Genomic DNA, 27,586 nt, shown 5'->3' with positions numbered 1-27,586 from the left:
TTTCAACAGCATGTACCACAGGCTAAGTTTGATCAATTCTCATGAATAGAAACGATACAAGGAACAGGATGAGGATACAAAATGGCAGATTTGGGAATCCTTTCTCTAGTTGGAAACTTCTTGGTTCTTTTTTACTCTCCATTCTTCTACTTCAAACCACCATGAAATTACTAGAGCAACTCTCTAAGCAGTAATTACATTCATCAAATAAACATAACTGCAGAAGTATCAAGTTCATACTGTTCTGAAGTCATTTTTACAGACCTGTATTTGAAGCCGGTATCGTGGGTGAACAGTTTTCCTTTTTACATGTTCCCATCAGTGAAGGTAAAGTCACAGTAGAAATGTCATTACTTCCTGAAAACAAAGTAGAATATGGTATAGAGACAAATATGCAAATGATAAATGAACATACAATTACAGAGGCAGGTAAAAAAGGCACTACTATTCCAACTAGCTGTGTTCCTAGTCTTTTAGTAAGTTAGCTTGAAACGTTGAAGAGTTCTGCCTATTGAAGTAATTTTATAGAGAATAAGTACATGGGCCAATCCACTGAAAGCCTTTTATACCTTTTTAAAGGGACTGAGATAAAGTATTAACAACATCATTGTTACCACGTGTAACAATGTTTCTGTGGCCAAAGGCATTTAGGGTTTGGACTTGGAATGCCAGGAACAGTGGGTGGTCCTCAAGCTGTAAGCCATGGGTGGGTCCCTATGGCTGAGACAGGCAGTACAGTGGTGGCGGTCTCCTATGGGAAAGGGCAGAAGACTCCTCAGGGAAGCAAGAATCTTCTGCAGGATCCCTGTTCAGGTTCTTCCTTTTTTTCTTTAGTCCCCACGGATCCATCTGCCTGCTGGCTCACCTGCTATTTACTTGGTTCAGAATGGAACAGAAAAGAGTATCCTTTCTATCTATGTGGGGGAAAAAAGTTTTATGAAAAATATCTTTTGTTGTTAGTAACAAATACAAAGAGAAGAGGTTCCTTCCTCTCAAATCTATTTTTTTCACACCAAGCCAACAAGGGAAGTCCACAAGACAGAGGGAGGGAGGGAGTTTCTTTCTTTTCATATACAGAGAGCTGAAGAACTATTTAAGTGCGTTTCTAAACCACACCTTTAAGTAAATGTGGTTCACGGATGACATGCGGGAGGAAGAGGTTAATGGGACCTGGAGTCAGGACAGGTGAGAGGAGGTGGCCCTGGCTGGGGGAGTACTCTGAAGGGGGGAGGCCACACATTTGACCTTCTCTTCTTGTTCCTAGACTTAGGCAAGCACGGGGGGAAAGTGCAGCTACATCACTCGGGTAGAGTGAGTTTCAGGGTCAGAGAAGGAGGGAGGTGAGGATGCTGAGTGTGCTCTGGGAGCCATTCTGTTACGTACTAAATATTTACTGACCCCATGCTAAGCTCTGAGGGCCTCGTAGACCTGACAATCAATTAGGGAACACAGAGGTACAGTATAATTTTTACTACAGATAAAGTAATGTCAGACATTAGGAGAGGGAGAAATAAATTCTAGAAGGAAAGAAAAGAAGGTGAAAGCTTTTTGAAGAATCCACCTAAAGGAGACATGGAATTGATACATAGGCAGATGAGGTAGGGGAAAGGAACAATTCCTGGTGCAATTTACACGACAAAAGGCAGAGAGACCAGCAAAGCAACAGACAGGGCAGCAGAGTGACCTGAGCTTCCAGCTAAGGACTTGGAACAAGTACCTCGCAGCTAGCACCAATGTCAGAAAAGTGTCTGACCTAATGAGAGACAGATGGGAGCAGTGGTCAAAATGACAGACTTGGGCAGGGAGAAGGGAGGCTGAAGGTGGGGACACGACATCAGAGGTTCCTGCAGGTGGGGACACGACATCAGAGGTTCCTGCAGTATTCTGGGTCAGAGGAAATGAGGGTGAGAAACAGGAGGGCGGCCCTGGGAGTGGGGAACAGGGACATGTGTGAGACATTGCCACTTTCACTTATCAGCAGAACCTTCCCTCCAACTCCTTGGGCTTTTCTGGGACATAGATTCCCCCGGCATGTTGTCAAGTGGAGGGTCCTCCTTCCTCTATCAAGCTGCCGATTCCACTGGTCCTAGAGGTGGGATCTGCACTCTCCTAAATACCCAATGCTATTTGCAAATAATTCTCCACCCTCCACTCTCATTTGTATCTGTGATGCTCTGGTAATTCAGCTCCAGAACTCTCCAACTCCCATCTCCTGGCTTCTGGATTATAACTTTGCATTCGCTGAAGAACCACGTGCTTACACATTCTAAATTTCACTCGCTACTTAGGTATACCACCCTGAAATATTCCACTCAACCTGTGGAGTAAAGAGTGTTCAATACTTAAAAGAATACATTTTATGCCCCACATCAACAGACATAATATAAGGCATTGAAGTAAACAAAAAATTAAAAGAAGGATGTTTCCCTAGGGCACGACATCACATTCACAGGCTATGAAATAAAAAATCTCTATCTACGAAGAATCAAGAGTTCAGCATTGCTAGCTGTCCTTGTATGCTAGGTTCATAATGTTGACCGCTTTCTCTTATTTAACAGCTTTTTATACAAATATGCATAATTACTTTAGTAACAAGATTGGACATTTTAGGTCCAGTGTTGCCTATTTTGTAAGCAAAAAGAAAATATATTTTTATATTTCTAAGGAAGATTTTTATATTCATAATATAGTAACACTAACTTTATAAATAACACAATTAGAAATGTTTACTACTAGATTCATAAAGCAGTAACTATTGGAAACATTTGAATTCAGGAATTACAATGCTTTGGTTTCAGACTCACTCCGCACTGGACAATTCAATGTGAGCATGCCTCACAAGTAATTAAAACTTAAAATGTTTTGAGAACAGGTAGTTTATGATTCACAGATAGTTTAGTAAAAAGGAGTTTTGGGGGTATTTATGTATATGAGCTTTTCCTCCAATTATTTACACCTGTCGAACTCTGAAAAAAGTAACATTAAGGAAAAAGAAACACAGTAATAAAATATTTCACATTCCTGTGAATAAAGGCTAATACTTAGGTATGATATTCAGTCTCAATTTTAATACTTTTCAATCTATGTATATGATCTTTCTATTTTTATGCTTTGATCACTTAGACTTAAAAGATCTAAATGTCATTTAATTATCCCATAGTCTAAAGAAAGATACTACCAAATAATATTATAATTAAGAAATATTTGTTAAAGGCAGAAAGAATATGGTCTATAAGGCACTACTAATCAGATCATGCCTTTAAATTTAATGGATCGAGGAGAGAGTGAGCCTTTTTGTGGTTTCCATCCCCTATGACCCAGAGGCAGCCAAATAACCCACAGAAACTAACAGAACTATGATTTCTTCTGTTTTTTAAGTGAGAGGAGGGAGACAGTGAGACAGACTCCCACATGCACCCCAACTGGATCCACTGTCTGGGCCCCTGTCTTGGGCTGATACTCGAATCAACTGAGCTATTTTTAGTGCCTGAGACTGACGCTGGGGGTCAACCGAACTATCCTCTGCACCCAGGAACAATGCTCAGACCAAATGACCCACTGGCTATGGGAGGGGAAGAGGGAAGGAAAGGGGCAGAGAAGCAGATGGTCACTTCTCTTGTGCGCCCTGACCAGGAATCTAACCTAGGATACCTGCACACCAGACTGACACTCTATCCACTGAGCAAACCAGTCAGGACATAGAACTATGATTTCTATTCAGCAAAGTAGAAGAACAACAAAGAAATTTAACCAAAATGACAAAAGGTAGAAAAGCAGTAAAAATGACACCTTTAGAAAGCATAGTAAGTATAGTTCAAAATAAGATGGAAAGAATAAGTACTCAAACTACAAGAATTACCGTGAGTGTAAATGGATGATGTTTAACCAGTCAGACAACAAAAGTAAATTACAATTCTGATGGTCATGGACTGAGCTCCTTAATGACAATATTTTTTTATTTTTTTTATTTTTCTGAAGCTGGAAATGAGGAGAGACAGTCAGACAGACGCCTGCATGCGCCCGACCGGGATCCACCCGGCACGCCCACCAGGGGCAACGCTCTGCCCACCAGGGGGCGATGCTCTGCCCCTCCGGGGCGTCGCCCTGCCGCGACCAGAGCCACTCTAGCGCCTGGGGCAGAGGCCAAGGAGCCATCCCCAGCGCCTGGGCCATCCTTGCTCCAATGGAGCCTTGGCTGCGGGAGGGGAAGAGAGAGACAGAGAGGAAGGAGAGGGGCGGGGGGTGGAGAAGCAAATGGGCGCTTCTCCTATGTGCCCTGGCCGGGAATCGAACCCGGGTCCCCCACACGCCAGGCCGACGCTCTACCGCTGAGCCAACCGGCCAGGGCCATGACAATATTTTGAGTATTTTTCTATCCCACATTTCTTACTATATGATGGTTTCAGTGAAAACATTTATCATTTCCAATTAAGTATAATATGATGTACTATGAGCAACCATGCATAGAATAATGGTTGTAAACAATGTTATATGTTCTTGGGGGGAGAGGGGAAGAGGAGGGAAAGCATCCCAAAGCTATTATCCTGCACTGAAATTGTTGACTGTCTTCTGGAATATAGTCATCATTCAAACTTTCTTACTGAGACAGAGCTTAGATGATGTTGCTTGTACAAGGGTATTACTATACACACAATGACAGCTAATATACAGCCTGAAAGTATTTCAGTCGTGAGCTCTTAGTAAACCAGAACATGTTTTCAAAGGAATGAAAGAAAACATTTCTTCCATTAGTGTTCATCTGTAATCCTCATAACAAGCTACCTACAAATCATATCTGCCATCAGAGACAGCTCATTCAGTGGTAGAGCAGTACCTGTAATGGGAGTTCTGTTTTTCAGCCTATCCACTTCCATCGTGAAGTCATCCTTCAGAAAAAGGAACCCAATAATGGAAAACAGGTAGACAAGGATGAGTGCGAGGACGGCAGTTAGAATAATAGAGCGGCCATTCCGTGTGACACTTTTTATGACATTGAGCAGGGTCTCTTCTCTGTACACCAAATCAAAAAGCTACAAAAACAAAACAAAATACCATAAAATGCAAAGGAGCAAAAGATGAATAAATATAAAGGTCATTACAAATATAAATGCAAGCCATTTTAGTTCAATTGTGAAAAAATAACAACCTAAATGACACCTTAAACAGGAACCAAAGTATGTATTACTGTCCAGTTGAAATGTATTAATAAACTGTTTTTCAATAAAGAGAATTCTAACACAACATGCATCAGTGGGTTTTGCAACCAACACAATTTCAATTGTGTAAGATATGGAAATAGTATAGCTTCAAATTTAAATTTAGAAAAATTATGTTATACTTAACTAACTTCACAACTTACACCTATGTTTTAGTCTTACTGATAATCTGTAGTTGTTTCTGGAATATGTAAAATGGCTAACATGAGAATGCTGAATTAGGTTCACCTAAGTGATGAACAAATGGACAGGCTCATTATATGTACTGTTTAATCCAGTGATTAGACGTGAAATTATGAGAATAATTTTATTAGCCTGTTGCAACAGAAAAGGTATGAAACTTCAAAATATTTGAGAAATGTAGACATCTTTCCTTAATAAAGGGGTATAATGAAGGCAAAATGTATTATTTTATTATACTTTTAGAATTAAAAATATTTTAAAAACCACATAATTTTGCTAATTCACTTCCTCTAACGGGTTATTGTCCATTACGTGTTTAGTAGAAAACTACACATTAATCAAGAACCCAGGTATGTAGTCAACACTAAAAACAACTTTATTTATTGCTACAGAAAATGTTGAAATTATACATTAGCAAATACATGTTTTATTATCAAAAGCTGGTTAAAAGTAATAATTTAACATTCACTTAAGAAAAGCATTAAAACCTATTTGCAAATGACAAGAATTGTTTAAAATTGAAATAATTGAGATTTGTCTTCTGTCATCTGTGAGTAGTGATTAGAATTTCTAAACTGGTTGAAATGATCAGTTAACCTCTCAGAAACACCAGGGCTATGTACTCTGTTTTTCTGAGTGCTGAGCGTTATACAGTTACTTTCCAATCTAATTGTAATCTTGCAAATAATTGCCCTAAAGTTATTAACTTGTTTGCTCACCTTAGGAAATTGTTACTTTTAATGATGGCAAAACAAACACACAAAAATATGTTTAACTATTTTGCTATCTATCTGCTGGAGGGAGCAGCACTCTCTAGAAATGAAGCCAACATTCTCCAGTACAGACAAATTAATGCAAATTTAGCTTCTAAGTTACACCAATACTCTGACTTATTTAACTTATTGAGGCATTTAGTTGACATAGAACATTTTTCTTAACTTTAATTCAATGGTGGCTTAAAGAAAAGGTCTAAAAATGAGCTTTAAGTCAGTTCTGAAAGTTTATGGCTTTACAGCGCCCATGGGGTGCTCACAAAAATTGCAATGTTCCTGGCCCCATTCTATCCTCATGGAATCAGAATCTTGAGAATACAGGTGTTGACATTGGTCAGGCTGATTATTCTTTCTGTTTATTTCTAAAATGAATATCTAGAGTGTGGTTTTTATTATTTTGAATAAGGAATTGACATTTGTGGACAAAACTAGGGATACAGAGTCATATAATTTTAAAATATGAACATATTTTAAAATGTTCATATTAAATATGAACATTTTAAAATATGTTTAAATTCTATTTTGTCATTTTGTCCATTACAATTTCCTTCTAGTACTCTAAACATCAAAATGGACTATCTCCTTTTCATAATCAACCCTATGCAAATGAATCAGCATCACTACTGTATAATTTAAAAGATAAAAAACAAGAGGAAAATAAAACTAAAAAATAAGGTTAAGTAACATAAAGTAACATTACTATTAATAACTCATATAATTGTTCAAACATACTTTTATTTGTTAAATACCTTTACCTTGAAAATTTAAAGATTTACATACATCATTTCACATTATCTTTTTAATAGATCTTGATAATACTATTCTCCCATACTATCCCTATCCATCTTATAGACGAGAAGGTTAAAGTGCATATCACAGTCACGTTAAATGCTGGGTATAAGGGGACTTTACACAGAGTGGGACAAAACTAGGTTTAGAGTGGTGAGTGTGTGAAGCACAGAGTTTATTCTTATGTTATTATTTATTAATTATCCTATTATTTCCCATACAAACAACTGTAAACCTACTTTTGCCAACCCTGTATGCCACAGGCAGATTTTTAAAAACGGAATTTTTCAGGTGAATCAGAGCACAGAGGAAATTCATCTGAATCCATGAAACAGAAAAAAGATTTCCTTTTGATTGGTGAATAATAAATTTCTTGGAAGATAATTTTTAATTTAAACATATGGAACAAATCCATTCTTCACTGTGGTTCATTCAAGTGTCTGAGAGTAAGTGGAACACTAGCCTTTCTTCCGTCCTCATACATGGTGTACTAGATACATAACAGGGAAGCAGGAAGCAAGCACACTGGGTCAACATAATGATTTTAGATCTTCAACTTGTTTCCAGCAGTTATTTTATCGAAAGTAGTGCTTTCTAGTGCACGCCAACTCTGAGCTGAAGAAATAAATAAATCAGTCCTATGCATGATGCTAGCCAGTAGTCCTTAAAGTTTCAAAAACAGTATATAGGTTTTTTGTCTTTAAAAATTTTTATTTAGAAAATTAAATTTAACATGGTGACATTGATCAGTAAGAGTACACAGTTTTCAGGCAAACATTTCTATAGCATTTGAAATGTTGATTATGTTATATACTCATCACCCGAAGTCAAATCATTTTCTGTCACCTTATATTTGTCCCTCTTTACACCTTTTCCCCCACCCCCTCCTAATGTCCCCTCCCCTATGTCCCCTTTCCCCTGGTAACCACTTCACTTTTACCTAAAACATCATATCGTTATACTGACTTCTTTCCTGGTTTATGGTCATAAAACTTATACTGCATGTAGGAAGAAAAACCGATAGCCAGCAAAAAAATAAAACGCAAAAACAAACAAACAAACAAAAAAACAAGTAAACAACCCACCACACCAAAAATCTGTACAAGAACTCAGAAAATCCATTTAATGAATTAAATATATGAAGATAAACTTAACAACAAGAACATTAAATCTGAAACGATAAGACTTTACTTAAAACAACCCCTTGTCTTTTTGCTGGGTTGGTAGTTGCGCCCCTCATTTTACTTATATGCTATTCTAAAGGTACACGAAATATTTGGCCCTGTAAATAAAAGAAAATAATTCCAAGACCAAGAAATACATCCCCATTTTTTTCCTCCAACAATGTAGAAGAATCTTGAAATGCAAAGGGAAGGATGATTTGGCTGAAAGCACCAGCAGCCTCCTCTATGAAACCTGGGTCAGGAGGGAGGGTCGCTGGTTCCTTTTAAGAGAGGAAATAAAGAATTGCACCACCTATGTAGTTTTTCAGAGAAAAAGACTAAAAATAATAACAATTCATGCTTTGCCTAGGAAATTCTAAAAATAATATAATTTGTTCTAAAAGTCGGGCTTTGCTTTAAAAAAAAAAATCAAAGGAAGAAGCATAAGAAGCAGCATTGTGCATTTTTTTCAGTGGCGATTGTGCGCACGGCAATGGACTCACCAGGAAGCTGTAGAAGAATTCATGGACAAAGAGGCCCAGCATGCAAACCAGGACGTAGGCTACATGGTAGAGAAAGGCCATGTCCAGGATGACCGCTCGGTACCCTCGGGTGAACGTGCCACGATTTCCGACAAAACTCACCAGAAATACTATTTTATTACAAAGCTAAAGGGAGGAAAAGATTAGATTTTAATGTCTTATTTATCTCCAAACTCAAATAATAGGTCATTGACAAAATCTATTATTCATAAGTCTGTGGTTTTCTTTCATGAGTTTTCATTTTATAATATTTCAGCATTGCTTACACATCTGCATGTAAACATAAATCATACAGGCAGAACTTATATCTCATAGTTCCAGGAAAAGGAGTAACGGCCTCAGTTATGCAACTGACATGGATCTGAATGAAAATCTTGGGGCTCCCACTGCCGCTGCTATGACCTGAGTCATACCATGAGAGGCCTTGACTGTTTCCTCTGAAAAAGTAGAATAAAGAAATTCTAACTCATAGAACTATTCAGTCAACTACATAATTTATAAATCTATAAATACCACTCAAGTTTCCCATACTGAACATATCCTAGGTAACATTTTTATTATACTAGAAATGTAACAGAAAAATGTCTTCAAAAAAATATCCAGAGATCTCTCCTTGATTATTTGTTTTTACCCTGGACTTTCTCTATTGAGTATTATTTTAAAGAAATAAGCCATTAAAGTTACTTTTGCATTTAACTTACCTTAAATACATAAAAATTATAAAAAATACCTATATACCTAGGTTAAAATAAACTTAATGCATGCAGAGATTTTCTAAGTTATTTGTATGGTAAATTCAATAAATATTTTGGAGTGTATATTAAGATTGGTATCATACAGAGTACTTACATTAAAACCATGTTTAACACTGCCTTTTGTGGCATAACTTCAGAGTACAAAAATGTATACTGAGAGTCTTTTGGCAATAACAGTGATCTGTGCATGATTTCCAAAGAACGGATTATCATAAACTTAGAGCCTTCTATTTGGTTCGAGAATCACTGCATTTATAAACTAAAGAGCCAGTTTTGCCTCTGTGTTATCAAGTAAAGAATTAAATTAAAGATTTTAATATTTGTTCATTATTCCAAAGTGTTCTGAGTTCTTGAATTTATCTAATGGCACCATATTTGTCTTTGTATGTCCAAACCTAACTTTGGGTAAAAAGGTTGCTCTTTACAAAATTGTTGATTTCTTCAATATATATGAAAGAAATTGCCTATAGAATAATTTTAAATAACATAAGAAGGAGCAAAATACTTTGAGGAAAAAGTGAAATATGTGAACTGGAAAATTCCTTTCCTTCAACTTTCTGAAGTCCCAGTCAATCTGGATGAAATGAGAAATGGGCTATACCTGTATGTTGTGAAGTCAACCTAATCAAATCGACAGCATAGAAACTCAACAGTTCAAACCTTACCTAAATTCTCCCTACTAATTAACTATCCTCGCAATAATCGTTATCATCAATCCTTTCATTATCTTGTTAACAATTTGAAAATGCCAAACAGAAAGTCTTATTTCACAATGTAGGGTGTCATTATCACATCTTTACAGGTCATTACAAATATAGCTACAGTGGGATAGATAACGTTATATTTACTAGACAAGAGCAAGTTTAATATTATAAAAAGTCATTATTTTAAAAATCAGACACTATATACAAGGTGCTGATATAAATGTAGTATTTACAGTAAACATAAAAACGGTGAAAAGTAGTATGTTTAGAGTAACAGTATTCAGTATTTTATTCTTTCAATTATTTTCTGCGACTATTGTTTATATTTAAAGTACCTTGATTAACCCACAATAGTTCATCAATATAAAATAGAAATAAGAAGTTCTTAAAACATAGAGTAAAAAACTGAAATTGTGACTTTTCAGAAGGATGAACGATATGCCTAAGACAAATTATTTATATTTTGTTGTCCAGTCTCTACTTTCCTAAACTGAATCATAAAAAAATTATGTAGGAAACACTATTTACTTATTGTACACTGAGGAATAACAATACATTGAATTGGAAATCTCAAAAGAGCAATACATTTCAGTTCTCAGTTCTCAAATACCGCAAAAGCAAGGACACATTTCCGCCTAAAAGGTCCTTTGCTATTTTTGCATAAAAAGTAAATATGTCTCATATGGTTTCAGATTTTTTTTTTAAATCTTGACCTAGATTCCCGGCCAGGGCACACAGGAGAAGCGCCCATTTGCTTCTCCACCCCTCCGCCGCGCTTTCCTCTCTGTCTCTCTCTTCCCCTCCCGCAGCCAAGGCTCCATTGGAGCAAAGATGGCCCGGGCGCTGGGGATGGCTCTGTGGCCTCTACCTCAGGTGCTAGAGTGGCTCCGGTCGCAACATGGCGACGCCCAGGATGGGCAAAGCATAGCCCCCTGGTGGGCAGAGCGTCGCCCCTGGTGGGCGTGCCGGGTGGATCCCAGTCGGGCGCATGCGGGAGTCTGTCTGACTGTCTCTCCCTGTTTCCAGCTTCAGAAAAATGAAAAAAAAAATAAATAAATAAATAAATAAAATCTTGACCTAGGGCCAGATGCTGATGGATATGCCCCTGTTCTCTTGACTAGGCCTTGAAGTGAAGTGGGGTTGACACCAGCACGGGCATCTACCCATTTCTGCCGAGATCAGAAACACGGGAATTATTGTGCTTTTGTTTTGAAGTGTTCATACCAAGGAGAAATCAATGCAAGATTAAATGATTGGGTAGGGAAGAAGTTGAATTCTGGTTTTCCCCACACTGTGGCCTTAAATTTTACACATTTTTTCATATAGCATTTTCTATGAAAGCTGGGAATACTTATGCAGAGAATGAAGAAGTAATAAAACCATTTTCTCTTTTCATGTCATGCTCTAACGCTGTCTGATCAGTCAGAACCCTTGTGTAGGCAATCACTGTTTTTATGACAAAGGCAACAATAGGTGGAGGATGTGGGAACTGGGCAAGGTAAGCAGGAAGTTTCTGCAGGATCCTAACTCTGCTGTATAGTGAGAAGAGCCTGGACTGGAAGTGAGGACGCCTGTATCCAGTCTTGGCTCTGTAACCAATTAACTTTGCTGAATCCTCCTGGTCTCAGTACGGTGTTGTGTATTTATTTCCAATGTGAGATGCCTGGAAGGAAATAATCCCTTAAATGCCTCACAGCTCTGGAATTCTACGTGATATCCTTTCATTTCTACTATTTTATGTGATCGCAGAAATTTACAGCTGCCTTTATATTACCCTTTGTGTCTTATTTGTTTCTATGTCCCTGATCAGAAATTCTATCCCCATCTTACATCATTCCTATGGGAAAATATGACCTATATTCTAGGAATAAATTATTGCAAAAAAAGATCGTCTACTATTTATTGAGAAGTAAAACTAAATTTATTGTCTCAAACTACATTTTAACTATAGTACCATACTTCCATCAAACTTCTTATGAAAAATGAGATGATTTCATTAAAATAATCTCCATTTCAGTGACAATGCATCTTAGACAAGGTAATTTCTACAGTCAAGGTCTAAGGCAAAATTTGCACGTATTCAAAATCACCCTGGAAATCTTTTGTTTCCAGCAAAACAGTACAGCCAACAAGGGTGGTGTGAACTGTACAGTCTCTCACTAAATCTGATACATGCCAGCTTTCCCCAGCACTGGAGCAGTGTTCTGTTCCTGCAACTAATATCAGAAGTAGTTAGGAACATTCAGTGATCATATTACATGAGAAATAATGTGTGTATGTGCACATCAGATGGGGGGGCATGAAAGTTTGGATTCAGAATATATAATTAAATTGTGTGTGTTAAATGAACATATGATGGTTCTCAACCTCATAGATTAGTGGTATCATGGCCCCTCCCCAGGAAATTACCTCCAGTTAAATAACTAAGGGCATGACACTATTAAATCTGAACACTGGGGCTTAATATTAATAGACAGGTATCTGCTAAATTTCATTTGCTTTACCTCTCTGCAAAATGGGAGACCAAGACCAAGAATAAGAAAACATTTCCACAGTACAAATAATTGTGAGAAAAGAAACTGACTTATAAATGCCATTACATAAATTACCTATTTCCAGATATTTCTGTAAATGAAAAAGCACTGTACGTAACAAGTATTTAGAAGACAGTAAAAGATCTTTCACAAATATTTACTGAATTATTATTCATTACTAAAAAATATCTAAAAATAGAAACAAAACAAATTAATGGAATGTTAAACAAATTCTGTAACATCCATATGACTGGAAATATTATCTTATTAAAGTGAGATTGACAAATAATTTGTGTGACATAAAAAAATTAAGTGAGCCCAAATTTTAAAAATGTGTGTTTACATTTGCCAAAATAATGTATTAATTCCCATTACCAATAACTAAAAATGTAATGTAGAGGTTGCAAAGAAAACTATACTGGGTTATAAGATATACTTCATAACAGAGTAAAATTGGAATCTTTTGAAACATCTCAAATACTGTCGCAAAGCAGAGAAACTAGTGGCAATTTAAAAAAACTCCAACTTTTAGAAACAAGTAGAGAAATACAATAACAAATAGAAACCAATAATAACTCTTTCCTCCCACTTGACTCTTTTTCCAAAAAAGGGACTTTCTGCATTTGTTCAACACTATGAAAGACATCGAGTCCAGAAACAATTCTCTGTGAACCAAAATACAAACATTTTTATAATCACCACAGCAATATTTTACAATTAAATTGTACTTCACGTATTAGGGGCTTAGTAAATAGATACTATACTAGACTTTATTTTTATGGTATCATTATTGCTGTTATTGTTCTTTTCATCTTCACAGTAATCTTCTCAACTGATCTCAACAACCTGGTGAGGACTGGATAGGCTTTCTGTTTTTAATTTTTTAACTGAATTTCTTGGGGTGACATTGGTTTTAATGTCTTCATTTCACTGAGAGGAGAATGCACCTCAGAGGCTTGGTGGCTTGCCTGGCGTCTAGAACTCTGATGCTCGTCAAGGCTCACCTGTCATGTAGATCCTTCCTTTTGTTTTTCCTGTTTCTAATACCAATAATTTTAGCATCTCAAGTTCCACCTGTTACACAATGCACACTTTCAAGTGCAAATTAAGTTACTAAATATATAAAACCTAAGACACACAACATGATTGATTTATGTTTTCATTTATTATTTCCCCTGCTTCCTGGGAAATGGTAAACTATAAATTGTTTTGTAATGAGCTTATGTTAAATACTAAGGTAAATAATTATTTGCTAGAATTATTAATCTATATGGTATCAAGACTATAAATAAAAACTTTTATAAATATCTACAATATAAAATTACATGTAGGTCATTTAATTTGTCCCAAATCTAAGTTGATTATTTCCTTTGGATAAAAAGCTCTGGACTGGCAGATCATAATGTATCATTTGGAGGCTGTGTAAATGGATGTTTTATGTTAGGAAGGCTATTAGAGTGCCTACCTATTCATATAATTAATAATAAAGCTACCTCTCCATGTATATTACTTCTTACCAAGAGAACCAAGTATAAAACTTGTCCCTAATACGAATAGTCATTTCTAACGGTGGAACTAGACTCATCAAACCAGGGAGAAGTTATGTTTTTATCTTGTCCCCTGAAGGGAAAAAGAAAAATACTCCAAATATTTTTGGTTCCCCCAGGAGACATTCAGTAACCACTCCTCATCTCTTTACATCCTGGGCTTGAAGCTTCTGGATGGCAAGAAGCTCACATTCTCCCTCTCGGTATTTTCAGCACCTGTTACATAACAGAGGCCCGATAAACGTCTGTTTGTTTGGGCCCAACTCTAGTTATCATCTCACTTTATAAAACTTGGATTTTCTCACTTGGATTACCACCTCACTGAGGACCAGTTACTGGTCTATAAATATTATTTGGTTCTTCCAATAATTTGGCTCAATATTCACGGCATTTTTAAAGAAAAAATAATAAGCTGAACACTCTAATAGGTTTATAAAAATTCAGATTAATCTCTGAAGATTCCTCAATTAGCCTTATTGGAAATATTGCAAAAGTAGCTTATTTACAAAGTACTGAAAGTGTAAGTTCAGTTCATGTGAACAATTTTTGACTGTTTAAGTGCCAGGTATTACAGTGAAAAATAAAATGGAGTTGGGAGGGAGCGAGGAGGGCAGGATTGTATCTATGAATGTGACAACCTCTTCCTTCAAGCAACTTATAGAATAATATATTTGATGTTTTATAGAATTCTATGCTGATAGATCTTTGTATGTGTAGTACACTTTCTTTTATCAACAATGACTGAGAAATAATTGGTAACTTGGTTGACTGAATGTTCTAGCTAGCTAGGGGCTAATATACATCCTATCTAATTTTTGAAGAATTATAATAAGGGTTAGAAGCATAGAATTGGCCATACTAACCCAGCTTTATAATTCTCAAAAGTTTGGCTATTTAATGTATTCATTTTCAATAAATATTTGCCATATATTTTATGTGCAAGGCACTGTAAATGTATAATACAAAAATAATCTTTCCCTCATTCATCTATATACTCATTAGCTAATTTATTTAAGACATATTTGTTAGTATCAATGATGCCCCACCCATTGAATGATCAATCATTATCCTTAAGAACTGTATAATGTAGTAGTGGAGATAAGGCTAATATACAGATGATCAGAATGTAAGACATTATGCTAGAAACCCAGCAAGAGTAAAGAGATATAAAAAGTGCTTCAGGTATTCCTCAGACATATTAGCAATATTTATTTGTTTACCTGCCATGTGTTCTTTCATCAGCCTGAGGATTTGTCTTTTCTCAATACTCCTTTGTAGCTCCCACACAGAAAGCTGTCTAGTGTCTTTAAAATTTTCTCTTGGGTACAACTGCTATTATTTGAAACAGTACTTCGGTTTACTTATTCTAAACTTACCTAACTTAAGTTTTGAAATGTGCTCTCTTTGTTCTAGTACTTTAAAATTTAGTAAAAAAAAAAATTAATCTCATTTAAGCCTTTCACAAGTTTATAGGTTTTGTTCACATAAAAAGAGTCCAATTTTACAGTTTCTCATATAGCAACCCTTTTTCCTTGGTCATTTTATAAGAGAGATGCAGTCCCAAATTTCTACTGAATATAATTTAATCTTTCTTAGATGATTTAGAAGTCTCTTTACAATGTTAACAGTGGCTCAAAGTCATTCTTGTCAATAGCTTCAGGTATAGGAGGCAGAAGGAATGAAATTGGATTGGATTAAATTGATTGAGGAATTGGGTCAGGCCCCAAATGCTCCATAAAATATCAAATTTTACTTGTCATTTTCATCTTTCTCTTGAAATAAAAATGTACAAATTAAACTCCGGTTAAATTCGGATTCACAATAAATTAGAATTCACCGTGTACACATGAATTAATGCACATAGTTGTTTGTATTTAGTACACTTTTAATTAATCTATGGCAGTGCAAAGCAAAATACTTACATTGGCTGCACCAAGAAGTATTAATGTAGGCCCCAGACCTATTGTGTATATCGATCTGAGCATTACTGACACAAGAAATGGCCGAATCCCCACAGGCTTGGAGAAGAAAAACAGCATAGATGTGCAAATCGCAACTGCTATCCACAGAAGAACTGAGAACAGTGGGGAAAGTGTACCTGTAAAATGTGGACAAAGTTTATTTTTACTAAGAACATATCTAGAACATGTTAAAAGATTTCATGCTCTATTTTATATAACACATATAGCAAGTCAAGCCACAGGACACTAAACTTCAAAACACCTTACTCTATCTACACACTGAATATTTAGAGGAAAGGCCTTTGAACACATTACTCATTATATTTCTTTCCAGAAAGTCAGTGATTAATTCTGGCTGCTTACATATTCCCTAGTTATGTTCCTTACATTAAGTCTGAGTTCATCTTTGTCTCCTACAGGAATTATGGATGCTAAATACTTTTCATGGAGGTATCCCACTCGGGAACCTTAATTCAAAAGTTATGATTAATGACCATTAAATGTACAGCTAAATCATGTGAAATCTCATATTTTTCCACTGAACTCATACTTTGTCTTGGTCTATTATTATCAAGATTCTATATTATAGATTTCTCTAAAGAATTCACAATGTAGAATATCCAGTCTTTAATAGACACAGGTTTGAGAGTTAAAACACGTGTGTGCGTGTGTGTGTATGAATATGAATGTACATGAATACATGTAAGTGTGTGTGCTTAAAGGCTGACTCAACTTCTTTAAAGAATTGTTGAGTTATTTAAATAATTAGAAATAGGCCCTGGCCGGTTGGCTCAGCGGTAGAGCGTCGGCCTAGCGTGCGGAGGACCCGGGTTCGATTCCGGGCCAGGGCACACAGGAGAAGCGCCCATTTGCTTCTCCACCCCTCCGCCGTGCTTTCCTCTCTGTCTCTCTCTTCCCCTCCCGCAGCCAAGGCTCCATTGGAGCAAAGATGGCCCGGGCGCTGGGGATGGCTCTGTGGCCTCTGCCTCAGGCGCTAGAGTGGCTCTGGTCGCAACATGGCGATGCCCAGGATGGGCAGAGCATCGCCCCCTGGTGGGCAGAGCGTCGCCCCTGGTGGGCGTGCCGGGTGGATCCCGGTCAGGCGCATGCGGGAGTCTGTCTGACTGTCTCTCCCTGTTTCCAGCTTCAGAAAAATGAAAGAAAAAAAAAAAATTAGAAATAAAACTTCCAAATGTTCTAAAAATAAACTCTTATTACAAAGTTTCTTTCAAAATTGCCCCCCTAAAGAAGGTTTAAAAATATATTTCCTTTAGCCCTGGCCGGTTGGCTCAGCAGTAGAGTGTAGGCAAGGTGTGTGGAAGTCCTGGTTTCAATTCCCAGCCAGGGAACACAGGAGAAGTGCCCATCTGCTTCTCCACCCTTCCCCCTCTCCTTCCTCTCTGTCTCTCTCTTCCCCTCCCGCAGCCAAGGCTCCATTGGAGCAAAATTGTCCTGGGCGCTGGGGATGGCTTCATGGCCTCCACCTCAGGTGCTAGAATGGCTCTGACTGCAGCGGAGCAACACCCTAAAGGGGCCGAGCATCGCCCCCTGGTGGACATGCCGGGTGGATCCCAGTTGGGCTATGCAGGAGTCTGTCTCTCTGCCTTCCCCGCTTCTCACTTCCGAAAAATTCCAAATATATATATATATATATATATATATATATATATATATATATATACACACACACACACACATATTTCCTTTAAAAAGAACTATGATTCATTGATATTTACACTGAAAGTAGATTCAGGAAATTCCCCTCTGAACATCATGTGGTGCTGGATTTACAGAAGTCAATTAAGGGGCAACATTCTTGGGCTGATTAGACCCAGCACTGAAACCTCAAACATGTGTGGAAAGGATAATCAAGTCCAAGGGAAATAGCAAAATGAAGATTTTTTACTAGTTATTTCTTTTGGTCACACCTCTTTTCATTTTTTCTATAATTAACTTCTGGGTACAAAACACCACAAGGTCTGTGGTGTGCAGGGATCTTGTATTATCATCAAACCCATCCAATTATCTGGATCCTTATAATGAATTCTGTGTAAGCCTTTAAATTCATAATGAGTACTAAAAGATCAAAAGTAGATAGGAAAACCCTGTTAGACATTAAAAACAAAACAAAACATCAGATAGCAAACAGCATTGGTTTAGACGTGTTTATTTTTGCAATGTTTGTTCTTATGTCAGCTATTAAAGCAAGCCATGATGAAGGAAGGTTGGGTGGAGAGATCTGATCTGCTCCTTCACCACATTTATGATCGGATGAGATTATCTGGGAAATGGAGAGAGAAAAGGGGTAAACTGCTCTGGAAATTACCTTCAATTCCTATCCTCTGGCAACACTTACCAACTGGGTAGCCAACTCACGTTTATTACGATATTGGCTTGGAATCTCTCTGTGTCTACAAAACATAGCCTGACAACCAAATGCCCTGACTTCACAGATCTCAAAGAGCCATGGAAAGAAGAATGCCTTCAACTTTCTCTCATGCTTATCAGGACACCATCAAAAACAGAGCTCTGTAAGGATGAGGACCATTTTGGGGTCCCTCATTGTGCCGGACATGCACTAACAAATATCTGTTGACTGAATGAATAAACCAAAAATATCTGTGAGCTCATTTTAAGTAACTAAATCTCCAGTTATAAATTTCCCAAATTGTAAAACTTCACTCTTCAGTTTACCGAAACTGCCCACATCTTTACACATTTAACAACTTTTAGCCAGTCACTGGACTTGAATATAATTTATAAGCAATGACTTGGTGTGATACTGTTATTTTTAAAGTCTCACTTTGACACTGATAGTTATATGGTGCATTGCCATTAATTCCTGGTCAGTTAACCACATTTTGACTACTCTTCTCAGACAGTATCTGACTTGCTAAGATGTCCTTTTGATTAAACAGGAAATTGTAACCATGCAGTTAACACTGGGCATTTGAACCCTTTGGAGAAAGAACTCACATAACATCTAGCATGGTAACTTGAACATATTTGAATGCTAAATATGTAGTTATGAATGAATAAATAAACTTAGAAGTTATGTAAAATTACCATTAATTTACATTATCAATTGACAATAATTATTATATTTTGTAAGAATAACCATGTTGGTTTCTAGCTAAAGATTTAATGCTAAAAAAAATTTAAAAAATCAAAATCCTCTGACAAACTCTAAAGAATATAGTACAGATTGCGAAAAACAATTTATACTCAATATTGGGTAGAAAGAGGAACTGTTTTCTCTACTTAATAATTTATATTTGTATTAATTTTCTATAATAAGTATGTGTTGCTTTTATAATGAAAAAAAATTAGAATTCACTCAACACATTTTTAAATCTTAAAAACTATAAAGTTTGTCCTCTAAAAAGAAAATTCAAATAGCAAAGTTAGAGACCTCATTCAATTCACATAATGGAAATTTCTGTCTACCTCACACTGACTTGTTCATAGCTTGCTGCATAGAACATGCTGCCTCTTATTTCCCCATCTCTCTGATCCTCTGCCTCCCACACAGGCTCATAAGACTTCTGTTTCCTCCATCTCGGTGCAACTAAAGTAGACCATCCATAAACCCATAGGTGGTCTTACTACTGTGCTTTCTTCCTTTCTTCATTCCTTAACTAGACCACGGGCTTCTGGAAGAAGACAAGGGTAGCTTTAACAACCTTTGTATCTCTAGGACCTACCACAGTGCGTGGACATAGCCACATTCCATCAAATGGCCGTTGAGTTGAATGCATCAAAATCACCTTGACAACCTTACTTTATTTAACACAAAGCACTTGAGGGAAAAAGAACCTTACCCAACATTTGAACATGATATATATTTTTTAAGTCTTATGCTATCTGAATACAAGAAATTTCCCTGACAGCAATTTAGTCCACTCACTAGTCGGCCTTTGCCAAACTGGGCTGGGCATGGTTGGCATGACAACGCTCAACTTCTGAACGACAGCTAGGAGATCCACTAGCATCACCAGCTGCTGCTCCAGCCACACCAGCTTAGCTCATAGCTCAACCTCAGCACAGATTTCTCTTACAGAGGAACATATGTTAACAAATAAACCAACTGACCAAATTAGACAGAAAAAAAAAGAACTAAACCAAAACCTACCACCATACAAATGAGGCCTGGATTCCTGAACAAATGAGAACAGAGCCCCTGGAAGCCTGGCAGTGAAAGTAGACAATGTGCACATGGGCAGGAGGGTGGGTGCCCTACAAGATGATCCTCTGAGAATCACCTTCCCTCAAGAGTCTCCCTATAATTACTGAAGGGAGATACTATGCTCTCAGTTAATATAAGAACACAAGTGTGAACCAGATAGCTGGCACAAGCAATTCCCAGCAGCTTAGGTGTAATCAGGCTGGGAGACATGCTTGCAGAGCATGCACAGCCCATTCCTCTGCCAGCTCCGCTGTCCTCATGGCCCACAGTGACTCTGGAGCAGCTTGTGTGAGGGTCTGGGGTTGGTTCTGGTCCAGGATTCCCAAGGTGATTTCATGATCAACTTCTATATCTAGAGCCCAGGGTCCTCGGGGTCAGATGAACTACTCATGTTTATTTTTTTAAACTTTCACTTCAGACTTACGAAACAATTGCAAATATAATACAAAATTCTTATATACTCTTCACCTAGATTCCCCAAATGTCAACAACTTACATAATCATATTACAATACTCAGTATCAGAAAATTAATGCAATACCAATTTTATCTCATCTTTAGACCTTATTCAAAGTTAATCAATTGCCCAATTGATGTTCTTTTTCTAGACAGGATCACACATTGCATTTAGTTGTCATCTTTTTAGCTTCTTTTAATTTGGTATGTGTGTGTTACACGTTGTCGAGCCAACTCCAACTCCTGGAAACACGAATAAGTATGTACACATGTACTCAGCTCCTGTAGACTCATGCCTATGGCTTCTTTTATGTAATTAACCTATCATCTTCTTTCCTGCTGTGTTCTATTTTTCCTAGCAATGTTGTATTTTCCAAAGAACCATGCCTTTGCATGATGTGTCCGAAGTTCACACCTTAAGGTATGAACTTTCTCCACCTTAAGGTTACTAGTCTTTCTTCAGTAACTAATAAATTTGTTGTGGAGAAATACTTTAAGACAGTGGTTCTCAACCTGTGGGTCGCGACCCCGGTGAGGGTCAAACGACCAAAACACAGGGGTCGCCTAAAGCCATCGGATGAGAACCGCTGCTTTAAGACTATGTCAATATCCTACTTATTATATTTTTCATCTAACACATTAATTTTAGAATCCATCAATGATTCTGTGCTGTTTGACAAATGGTGATATTCTAATTCCCTTATTCCTTCTACATTTATAGATTGGAATACCATTAAAAGGAATAGTTTTTTCTTCTCACTATCAACATGGACAACTGGATTTTTATTTTATTCTATGAGTTACTATGTATTAATGTCAACATTTATTCTTTTTCTCAAAATTTCCCGATTTGGCCACTGAGAGACTTTTCAAGTTGGATGCCTGGTTCTTTGATATGTCCCCATCATCTTATGTAATTTTTTTAAGACTTAATTCATCTTTAAGTTGCCTGTCTCACATTGCTCCTGACACGTAATCATCGAGGCCGTGTCTTACAAAATGTGGCCGTAGAAAACACGCATATGCAGCACTGAATTTTCCCCGCCAGCTAGTTCTGGGGGCCAAGTGTATTTACCAATTCTAAATGTGTTTCCTCAGTCTTCCTAGCTATGCATGGTATACAACTGAAGGTTAGAAACTCAGCTAATCTGTACTGAAATTTTAACCTTATTCATTGAGTTATGATTCAATAACTCATCTAGAATTCTAGTCAGATTACCCTAACATAACTTTGGGATTCTATACCGCCAAAATAGCAGCTCAGCCCTTCCCTTCCTGCTCAGCATCATCCTCACACCCAGATACCAAAGGCTGAACTTCCACCTTGATGACTACTGTTAACCTCTGTTCAGTCCTTTTTGAAGAGTAAAGTCTGCATCTGCACCTGATGACAAATCACCACGATATCTAGTCTTGTTTTAATTAGTCATTGCTTTCTGAGGCTGGAGCCTTACTTTAAACCCTACTATATGTGTGGTTTTAAGTTCCTATTTAAAGACCAGTTGTATCAGCAAAACCTTGGGAGCATACTAAAAATACTTATTTTGGACTCCACTCCCAAATTATTGGGAAATTGTTCCTAAGCTTCAGATTCTTTATCCATAAGGGCAAAGTACCCATTTGCAGAACTGTCAGAATTGCAAGATTAAATAAAATTATGTATGTGAAGTGCTTAGCCTTTTGCCTAAGCCCCAGGTCGGCAAACTGCAGCTTGCAAGCCATTTGCGGCTCTTTGGCCCCTTGAGTGTGGCTCTTCCACAAAATACCACGTGCGGGCACTACCTCGATAAGGAATGTACCTACCTATATAGTTTAAGTTTAAAAAATTTGGCTCTCAAAAGAAATTTCAATTGTTGTACTGTTGATATTTGGCTCTGCTGACTACTGGTCAAGCCAATCTAACTGGTAAATATCATCAGCTGCTGTTATTATTATCAAAATTACTATTATGTTATTAGTTAGGTAACTATCAAAAATGTATCAGATACTCTACTTTCTCCTGAATGAGTAGAGTAGATGTGTAGGGGGATGGAACTACCCATCACCATTTTAGTTCATGTTCAACAGGTGGCAGCAAAGGCTCCATCCATTGGCTCTGGTGGTCAAGTAAGAGATATTATGAAATGGAACTCAGGGAAAATTATGTTGTGTATGAAGATTTGTTATCTTCCTGTTATGCTTCCAACCCTGTCATCCATGTAGAAAAGTCCTGGACTAGAACCCAAGGCTGAACCTTCTACTCTGCAATCTGCCATTTTTTAGCCTCTCTGGGCCTCCATCTCTTTATCTGTCAAATGAGGGTTTGATGTTAGATAATTTTCAGAATTGCTTCTATATATAAGACTTTATGCTTCTATAATGTACTCTTAGCATTCTGTGTGCAGATGATTCTAATTTGTCATTTCGAGCTGGACTTCTCTCCTTACAGGATCACAGTACCCTATGCCAAGAGCACTCTCAGCACTAAATGAGACTAGACCCAGTGCAGAGAAAGCTGTCTCCACTTCCTGTCCTATATGCACCTTCCCCACAATGAGTCAGATAGTTGCCATGTTTTTCATTGCTTTTTAACTCACACATCCACTCCATTGTCAAATATTCTTTTTCTTTAGCAGTGACATGCCTTCCAAAAGGTCAAACTTTATTCATAATTATTATACCTAAATGTTAGGGCTTTGATATCTGTTATCTTAATAGACCTTTAAAATAGCAAATTACTCCTGGGCTCTTATCTCCTTTTCTGCTCACTTCCAGTTAACCTGCAATCGATTTAAATACCTGTTGCTGTCATCATACCATCCCTTTCATTAGGCTTCCCTTTGTAAGTATTAAACATTCACCTTGTAACAATATCAACAACAACTAAGTGTTACGGAATACTTACCAGACACCGTTTAAATGCTTTGCTCCTAACATCTTCTTAACTTCTCACAATAATCTTATGAACAGATGACATACACAAACACCTTCTGGTTATTACTTGCTGATATCTCTCATCATTTCCTTAAAGCCATTCTTTCTACTTACATCCCAAACATATTTGCCTGATTGCATCCCAAGCCAGGACCAAAGTTTCCCATTCATTTTGACAAACTTAAACAAAACTTACTTTCTAAAGTTCCACTCTTTAGAATATTTCTACTGTATTTCCGACTTCACTTAAAATGAGATCGCTTCTCTTGTCTTTGCTTTTGTAAAACCTCACGTATTATTAGCTTAATAATACTAATTTCATAGTCAATCATTCATGTAGAGAAGCCCTCATCTGGAAACAAGGGTTAAATTTTGACTCTGAGATCTGAGATATTCTCTATTATCATGTATTCTCTTTTACACTGTCTTATACATTTAAATTCTTTTTCAGATTTCATGTACGCTCATTATAGAAACCTTAGACAAGACAGAAAGCAAAGAGAAGAGAGTAACATAGAAATTCCACAATTTAAAAGTATTCACAATGAATATTTTGGCATAAACCCTTAATTCTCCCACATATTTATATAATCGAAATAATACAGTATAAAAATGCTTTCAGTAATAATAGGTAGAGATAATAATTCTTCAAGCTTTCTGCAGAATAACATTTTATTGATCATAGTTTTCTGCCTATTCTCCCTATAATTCTCCACTTTCAGTGAATATAGAAAAATCTATTTAACAAGAGTTAAATCATTATTTTTGAAGCTCTAAATAGGTAAGAAATGCTTTAAGAGTAACATTTTAGAACTTTAAAAAATATTTCTCATTTAAAGAAAGACAAGCACTTGCCTTCATCTCCATCGTCCCCGAAAGGGTAGAAGAGAGCAACAGCTAAGTTGATGAACACGGCCAGGTTGAAGGAGATGCTCCCCCACAGAGAGATGTGCCTCGAGAACCAGAACAGCGCAGGGTTATCTAGCAGGGAAGATGTGCAGGGACAGAACGGAAAAATAAACTTGGGCTTCCACACGTCAGCCCTACTCAAGTACCATTTTACTAAGTGCACTTTGGTAAACTAGTATGAAGCATACTGAAGTGAAACACTTACTATGACTTATTGTAGAAAGTTATAATCAAGACCATAAAGGAATTTTCTCTTTGATTCTTTCTTTATCCTTTAGCCAACTCACACCTAAACCACTGTAGAAGGGTGTGTGATTTTGGAATTGTTGAAGGTAGACAGAAAGGGTGATTCTGTAATAATTCTCTCTAATATATCCCTAGAGCAGATTAGGAAAAAGACAGTTTGACAGCTGCTTGTGGCCCTTTTTAATGGAATGGTATACATTGCTATGTAATTGAGCAAAACTGATCATTTGTGCCACTCCAATGCCTTAAAGTCAAATAAAAAATCCAAAACCCTGGTACAGAGAATCATCCTTCTAAAGAACATTCCTATGACGCAGAGACAGTGACCTGAAACTCTGAAACTTAACAGCACAGCACAGTACCACTTCCTGGGAACTAGTGGTATATAATATTATTTAAGTTTTTTTTAAATTCATTTTAGAGAGGTGAGAGAGAGAGAGAGAGAGAGAGAGCAGGAAACATCAACTCCCATATGTGCCTTGACCAGGCAAGCCCAGGGTTTTGAACTGGCGACCTCGGCATTCCAGGTCGACGCTTTATCCACTGTGCCATCACAGGTCATACTATAATATTATCTAAGTTTTAAACATTCATTTTGCTAAGAGCTTGTTGGGTTTGCAAACCAGAAATGAAAGATACAATAAGAACTACCAACAAGTGACACAGACTTTGCTGAATATTTTCAAAAAGGGAACTCTGTATTTGTCACTAGAAAGGAAATACAAATGTATTTATTGAATATAATTTACATTAACCAAAAATCAGTTCTTGGCTCTGGCCAGGCTGTTCAGTAGATAGTGTTGTCCCAGCATGCCAAGGTCACAGGTTCAATCCCGGGTCAGGGCACACATGAGAAGCAACCAATGAGTGCACAACTAAATGGGACAACTAAGTAGAAAAGGTTGATGCTTCTCTCTCCCTCTGCCTTTCCCCCTCAAATCAATGGAAAAACATTTTTTTAAAATTTGTTCTTTCTACCACTCCTAAGTAATTGAGCAAATATGAACTGCTTATAAATTTGACCACATGACATCCTCAGGTCTTGCCCATTCTCTAAGTTAAAACAGAATTCACTGAGGGGGAAAAAACACATCAATTTTCAAATGAAACTTAAAAACTTTTAAAATTGTTTTCTGTGAATTCCAGTCTCTAGGGTCTGTTGCTTACTTATAAACTGTATTACACTTTAGTACATACTGTCTTCTTCCCTTGGAATGGAGCATTTCAATACTGGAATGGGCTATGGTTAACTATGGCATTAAGTTGACTAATGTATTATAAATTGTAGACATCTGCATCTTCATCACTCTTGAATTAGAAGTTCTCTTTTTTTTGTGTGTGTGACAGAGACAGAGAGAGACAGAGAGAGGGACAGATAGGGACAGACTGACAGGAAGGGAGAGATGAGAAGCATCAATTCTTTGTTGTGGCTCCTTAGTTGTTCTTTGATTGCTTTCTCGTATGTACCTTGACCGTGGGGCTACAGCAGACTGAGTAACCCCTTGCTCAAGCCAGCGACCTTGGGCTCAAGCTGGTGAGCCTTGCTCAAACCAGATGAGCCCGCGCTCAAGCTGGCAACCTCGGGGTCTCAAACATGGGTCCTCCACATCCCAGTCTGATATGCTCTATCCACTGTGCCACCGCCTGGTCAGGCAGGAGTTCTCATTTTAAAAAGAAGAATATTAAGATAAAATTAGAATATGTTGATGTATATATGGTACTAATAAATCCATAAAATGGATTTGATTCTGTCTAAAACCTCACAACAAGGTGCTTTCAATTTTTTGAAAGTTAAACATACACTGGAAGTTATCTTAAGATTTGGTTTGCTAAAATGACAAAATGTTTATGCAAAAAAGCACTGACTCCACAGACACCAGTTCATTTACTCAATTTATCTTTTGTCAAGGGTAAAAACGTGTGTTTGTCAAATGTTCCAAATAAAAATATCGAGTCTTCATTTGTATCCTACCAAAACTCTTCTCTGAATTCTGTAAGATTCTGCATAGCAAAATGTTAAGGGAGAGCAATTTCTTTATTTTTTCCCCAAATATTCTGCTAGAAAAGCCTGACAACACTGCCACCATCGTATTTTCAAAGATGGTGTGTTTCAAGCTTCACTCAAATTCAGAGACTACAATCATTAAAACTCCTAGAAAACTAAAACGATGATGCAATACTGAACAGAGGGGTTGAGAACACACACCTGCTGGTTTGGAGAACTTCCCCCAAAGACAGAAAAGACCTACTCAAGAGTTGCTTCCTAGCAATTTTTATTAAAAGATCACAATACTACTTACCTGGAAAAATTAAGTTTAATTTTAAACTTAAAATTTAAAAAAAATTTTTAAAGTTGAGTATTTCCAAATAGACTTGAAGCCAGAGAAATAAGTCATGGGAACTGCATTATGCTCATTTTTAACTTTAAAATGACGCCATTTCTGTTTGAATAGACATATCAGGAGATTTTAGTTTGATATGGTGATGTGAAGATATGTGGAAAGAAAGAATGACGTTCACAATCTACTTCCTCCTAAGATCAAGGACCAGGGAGGACGAGCATGCCGGTGCCGGTCTCTGCAGCCCAGTCACTGACGGTCAGAGCCAGGCAGGGCCTCTTCAGGGACTTCAAACCTGCAGCTGGTCAACAGTTGAAACAGACAGCTGCAACCGTGTGTTTCATATCTATAAAACTATAGGATCAGCACTA

General features: G+C 37.2%; 1 protein-coding gene across 2 annotated transcripts in view; it reads right to left on the bottom strand.

Moving 5' to 3' along the window:
- Positions 1–27,586, bottom strand: part of ITPR2 (inositol 1,4,5-trisphosphate receptor type 2) — a 527,270-nt gene that overhangs the window by 72,628 nt on the left and 427,056 nt on the right. For both annotated transcript variants that reach the window (XM_066354092.1, XM_066354101.1), the window contains 5 exons: positions 24,577–24,702; positions 16,129–16,304; positions 8,628–8,792; positions 4,835–5,030; positions 265–357 (listed from right to left, as the gene is read on the bottom strand). In XM_066354092.1, the coding sequence (XP_066210189.1) occupies positions 265–357; positions 4,835–5,030; positions 8,628–8,792; positions 16,129–16,304; positions 24,577–24,702 (756 nt within the window). The remainder of the gene's footprint in view (positions 1–264; positions 358–4,834; positions 5,031–8,627; positions 8,793–16,128; positions 16,305–24,576; positions 24,703–27,586) is intronic.

This window comes from Saccopteryx leptura, chromosome 1, assembly GCF_036850995.1.
Source record: "Saccopteryx leptura isolate mSacLep1 chromosome 1, mSacLep1_pri_phased_curated, whole genome shotgun sequence".
Taxonomy (NCBI): domain Eukaryota; kingdom Metazoa; phylum Chordata; class Mammalia; order Chiroptera; family Emballonuridae; genus Saccopteryx; species Saccopteryx leptura.
This window is presented reverse-complemented; position numbering and strand designations above follow the sequence as displayed.